At 37.8% G+C, this 6000-nt stretch overlaps 1 protein-coding gene across 1 annotated transcript in view; it reads right to left on the bottom strand.

Moving 5' to 3' along the window:
* Window positions 1-573: 573 nt before the first annotated feature.
* Window positions 574-6000, bottom strand: part of PLPP4 (phospholipid phosphatase 4) — a 65065-nt gene continuing 59638 nt past the window's right edge. Inside the window, exon 7 of the mRNA XM_040607499.1 lies at window positions 574-3568. Within this exon, the coding sequence (XP_040463433.1) occupies window positions 3369-3568 (200 nt within the window). The 3' untranslated portion in view covers window positions 574-3368. The remainder of the gene's footprint in view (window positions 3569-6000) is intronic.

Genomic DNA, 6000 nt, shown 5'->3' with positions numbered 1-6000 from the left:
CTAGAGGGCTAAATCAGACTAAATTGTACGCAACAAAATCTGAGACTGAATTGGCATAAACGCTCCAGCTCTATTCCAAACACATCGCCAGAGATACACATTCCTTGTGGGGACATTTTGCTGACCGGTTTGCAGTCTCATGCTTCTCTTGGTTTCAGGATATTTCTGCTGGTTTTGTTTAGATTTTGCTATCCTTTTCTAGTCTAACCACATTTGTTATCAAATATGCCATTCCTAGTATCATTTGAGATATGGAACTTAACAGATGAAACGGACCTGTTGCAGTTTAGCTGGTCAAATATTTCAAAATTTTCAACCTTGCAGATTTACACTGTACTTTCTCCTGGATAAAAGTCGGATAGCATAGTTTGATTAAAGGAGAAAGGCTGTCCCATTTTAGTTGTATCAGTAATGATTTTTGGAACTGCTGTTTATCAATAATTAAGTCATATTACAGCTTTTTCTTTTTTTTTTTTTTTCTTTTCTTTTTTTTTTTTTTAATGCTCCACGTGATTTATTAATGAAATTAAGTTGGTAACTTTTATTCTTTAAAAAAATGATAACACACAGATGTACAAACCCACATTCATGTGTTGTTTTATTGGTGCGTTACAACATTACATTTCCTTCACATTGAGAAAGCATGAGATTAAAATACATTGATCCACGAAAATGCCTTCCCTACACTGACTCTGCATTGGTAATTACAGCACCTACAGATCCCTCTGTAAGTTTCATTTCATTACGTCTTTCATAATTTTAATTACATTACAATCAAAGCTTTTACATTGTTTATTTTACGACTTTCAATTTAATTATTCCCATTAAAATATGTTATTCTTTACTGCTTTGCAAAGTTCACCAATTACTTTTGCAATGTAAGTATTTATGCTGCATTACACTTCATATTCCAATCTTTTAGCAGCCACTACTCATTTGAGGGATGTATAAGCTTTCTCCATCCCAAAGAAGATAGCCTGTTTGTATCAAAAGCCATTAAAATACTGGGAATGTATACAGCATAGTTTTAGGAGGCCCCACTTATTTTTGAGAATAAGCCAGATCTATATAAAAACATGCAAAATGCTCTATGCATCAGTATTAAACTTCTGATTTTGATTTAGGATTATTATTTTTTTTAACATTTGCATATAACCTGGAAGACTAGGGTTCCTGCTGAAAGAAAAAGCTAATGGCCAAGCCCTACACAACGTAAAGACGTGATACCATTACTCTAGGGCTTTCACTGATCCTCCCATATGAAGTAATAGAAAATGATATCCCTGTTACAGAATTCTGTAGGATGGTTTAAAAACTTTATAGAAAGATTAAACCTCCACTAAACTGTGTGGGTTTCTAGAATAAGACCTCAATTACACTAGAGGAGTGTTCTGTCAAATCCAGTGCAAATGCAATGCCAGAATAATTTTACTCTGCTGACGCTAGCTTTGTGAACTAGCATATATACGCCAGCAAAACCACAGTCAGGTTTGGGTAACTGTCTCTATTCTAGAGGTCAGAATACTGTAACTATCAGTAAAAAACCTACCCGTAACTGACACAGGCAAGCTGGTACCAGTTTTACAAGTAGATCAGGCCCAACTGCTACAGAACCCTCCTAGGTTCCTGCCTATTACATTCTGTTCTTTAATGTTATTTCCAGACATCATATAAGTTTATAATAGCAAGGTGGCGTCCCCTTGCACGCAATTATTACATTTATTTTTAAGGGGATCCCAATTTACTTGCCTTCTACCAAAATTCAAGTGTTGCCAATCAGGAAGTAGCTCTTCTCAAAAAATCTACAAAGCTTACCTTTGAGAAAAGTGAATGACAAGCCTTACATAAAGACACTGAGCTGTCTGAATCACAAAATGCCTACAAGGCCAATACATATTCCAACAGGAACACATAAATTATAATTATGGCAGCAGTCTCCTCCAGTCTAAAGCACCGTAATAATGGTTGTTGATTAACCAGCAGCTCCAGCTAAGAAATGTTCAGCTGCCAAGATGTGGTCTGGAACATTTGCCTGCATTTTTACAGGACATCTAAGAAGAAAGAGTTCTGGAATCTGACATTCTGCCACCCAAAGTTACATCGTTTCACAGGAATGTGATGAATACTGCATAGTGCATACATAACAAAACAGGATCCTACCAATAATAAATTAACTAAAGCCATATACTTAGTAATCTTCTCCGTACCAACAGTGTTTTGATTCAGGTGAGTTTCAAGTTCAGGTACCAAGCTAACCTTTGCAAACACCATACTCAAGAAGGTGATGAGCTGAAAATGGGGAATGGGTCTAGTTGGAAAGCTGTCTCCAGCATTCCTCTGGGTATGTTGCAGTGCTGGAGACCACCACAAGCATTCACGGTTGTGCGCCCGAAGTCACAAATGAAAATCTTTGCATTTCTTTAGATCACCAATGCTGCAGTGAGTCACTACACAAGAATGAATATGGCACACCGAGAATCACGGAAAACGTAGTGTTTCTTTGTCCTCACAGTTTTAGGATTTATAAAAATTTGTGTTCAGGACTTCAGCTTGTTGAGTATCATGGGTTTTCTTTCATTTTGTTTTGATGGTAATTACTGCAAGAGCTCTCAAAAAATTGTTAATGATGTAATACCAAGTTTCTAGCCCATCCTATGAACGTATGTTACTGTAAACTTTATAAATTTAACAGCGTGGAATTTCTTGAATGTTAGAATCACCCTGTGGAACTACTAATGCACGAGGCTTGGCTCTTGCACACACTTAATCATTCATACCTTTTGGCTGCTTGATCATTAGTAGCTCAGAATGACCTTGTCAAAACTTGGCAATCAATATGAAGTTGTACCAGCATGTGGAGATTTTTTTAATGTGAAGACAACAAGATAAACATAAGGATGACACCCTAACTTATCAAATTATATAAAGAAATGGCTGGCCACAACATCTGATGAAAAGTGCTGTGTGTACTCACCACTCATCAAAATCAATGAGTGCTGAAGATGACCAGAACTTTCTAGGTGATTCTGAGTACTTTAGAAAATCTGTTTCCAGATCTACTATATATCCTCAACCACGTCTTCTTAAAATTACTCTTGTAATTATTTTTTACGTGGGATTGTTTTTGTTAATGCTCGTTCCCCTTCCCTCAAGTAGCCTATCTGTTTGCAGTAGACTAAAAACAGATAATTCAGCAAGTCAATATGAACCAAAAATTTAAAAGTATGATGAAAATAAAATATTTGATTTCTCTTTATAAAAAGCAAAGAAACAAAAGAAAAAAAGGTACAGTAAGAAACACTGTGTTAAGAGACCAGTTTGGAGCAAATGTGAGAAGGCTAAAAGTTCATTCTGCATGTTTCTTGAAGTCATACAGGACCTTCAGTTATTCCCTCTAGAGGCAGGCCAGTTGCATTGTCTGCTGTAGGTCTCTCTTCTTTCTTCACAGAGTTCTGATCTAGCAGGCTGACGTAAGATTTGTGACAAGCTGTGTTACCCAAAGGAGGGTAGTGTTGTCTGTAGCAAATATAAGCAAAAATGAGGCCAATGATCCCTCCAACGAAAGCATCTAGGTAAGAAGAGCAAGAAAAGCAGAAGCATGTTACCACAGAAAGGTCAGCCAGTAGTGATAACTGTAAATTAAAACCATTTATTTCATTTGGAAGAGTTTAACCCAGGAAATGTGAACTTTAAATTTCCATAAAGAATTGGGAACCGAATATCACAGTCATGTAGGACACATAAAATCAGTATTTTGTTGGGGACATCACCAACATTTTGAATACCCAAAATGTAGATGGTTGGCTACCTTTCAGGAGATGAACAAGGGGAACAGAACGGTCTCCATGGGGCACTGAACATTCATGATGTCCCAGATCACTGTTGACCAATGCCTGTGGGTAGGCAACCACGTATCTGCCTCCCGTTTGCCATGATTTACAGTGACCACCCCCAAGTTTTCCATTATGAACAACAGAGGTGCACTATGCCATTTACAGCATCCAGAGCTCTCCTGCTGACAGGTACAGCTGGCACTAGTGCACTGACTGCAGCCTGACCCTCGCCTCTGCCCAAGCACCCCCAGGAAAACCGGCAGCTAAAGTGCTGGATCTGCTCTTGACGGTTTCGCGTCCCAGAAGGCATTCTCCAGTGCAGACAGGGAGCAGGTAGGATTAAGATGGGAAATGACCTTCCTTCAGGAAGTGGGCCACTGCAGCTAGGACAATCCGTTTCACTTGCAGGTCCTGAAAGGCCCCTGACCAAGCCAGGTGTCAAGAGCAATTTCAAGCAGGGTGAATTCTTCCTAAGCACCTGGAAAGGTCAAAGACTAAACGTGCCTGGTAACTGATTTACCACCTTCTGAATATCTTTCTCAGATGCTCTTTGCTATCCCATACTCTATCAGAAAACAGAAGGAGACAAAATAAGGCCATTGTATGAGATATTTGCAGCTTTCACACAGAGGCAATTTTAAGCTTTCCATGGGAACCGCCAAGTGCCTGAAGGGTAAGAGGATTCGTTCTGTTGCCAGGTTCTCCCTGCCTCTTACTAATATACACTCGAGTGCCTGATCTTGTGTTTCATTTTCAAGCAACTAGAGCAAAATTTCACTGAAAATCCACACTGACTTTGAAAGCCTCAGATCTGAACACAAACCATAATGAAGTGAGGCAAAAGGCACTGGGTAGAATATGACTTGACACCACGTTTTATTATAACAAGACTTACTAAGCACCGTATCATCTGCGTATACCTGTGTTTCCATATTTCACTTTCAGCTACAAAGCAACCACAGCATAATAAAAATGGTGAATCACTGAATTCAATGACAAAGAAGGGTAAATCAATACAAATTATTTTTGTCTAAAATGCTTAAATACACATTAAATGTCCTCATTTGTCAGTCTAGTATATATTAGAACAAAGGGCATGTGGTTTGGTTTTCAGTAGGTAATAAATAGAGCCTTTTGACAGGACTAGCTAGGGCAAGAAAACCTAAAAAATTTAAAATTGAGATGGATAAATTTATGAAATGTGATTATAAGTCACAGTTGTCTCTTGAGGAAGAGGACTAGACTGAATGACCTAGGAGATCCCTTCTAATCCTATATTCTCTTTCGACATGCAAAAGGACATAAGAAATCTATCGCAAACAAATGTAATAGAGACTCAAGTAAGATTTTAAAAGGTGATTGTGTGGACATAGTATTTGCAAGCAGACAAGGCTGTTTTTCCCATACTGGAAGCTGATTGATTTTGTACCATTCAGACTATCCCTATTAAATTGTCATGGTATAAAAGGCACCACGGGCAAGAAATTTCACTATAGTTTACTACTACAGCATCGATCAACTTGTGAAAAATTTAGTTACCGTGAGATTCCTTTTCTATAAGCCTGTGTTGATTGCAATTCTCAGATTACCCTCCTTTAACTGTGGTTGCCTGAATACTGTTCCAGCTGCTTTTTTATTTTGCTTAACAATGAGGTCAAGCCTGGGATTACTATTTTTAATCATGGAAAACCACCAGATTTCTGACAGTACTCTATGAGTTCCCTGGTATTTCAAGACTTGCTGAAAACTTGCTTAGATAAGTTCTTTCAAAATACTTACATGCAAATGGTGTAATTCTGGGCCTCAGTTTGAGCACCACATCAACACAAATTCTCTACATGATTTATGCCAAAGATTTGTAGCTTACTGACCTTGACTGGGGGTAATGAGCAAACACACAGGCAGCTATTTTGACTCCTGTTTTTGAAGATAACATTCTGTGTTTTGTTTGAGCTCATGGTATCATGGTAGCCACAGCTTCCATTTTTTTTTTTCTTTTTCTTTTTCTCTTTTTTTCCTTTGCCAATAAAGGAAAAATAGTATTCGTTCAGTCTCAGTATTTACCTTTACTTTTTTCATACAGAATTTTCATTTCTTTCAAGAGCATATTAACGTTTTCAGAGTTATAAGCCTATATAGAGATCTAGGGACTTAAAAGCAGTGAATA

This window comes from Falco naumanni, chromosome 9 (genome assembly GCF_017639655.2).
Source record: "Falco naumanni isolate bFalNau1 chromosome 9, bFalNau1.pat, whole genome shotgun sequence".
Lineage (NCBI taxonomy): Eukaryota > Metazoa > Chordata > Aves > Falconiformes > Falconidae > Falco > Falco naumanni.
Note: the sequence above shows the minus strand (reverse complement) of the source record. Positions and strands in the feature narration are given on the sequence as shown.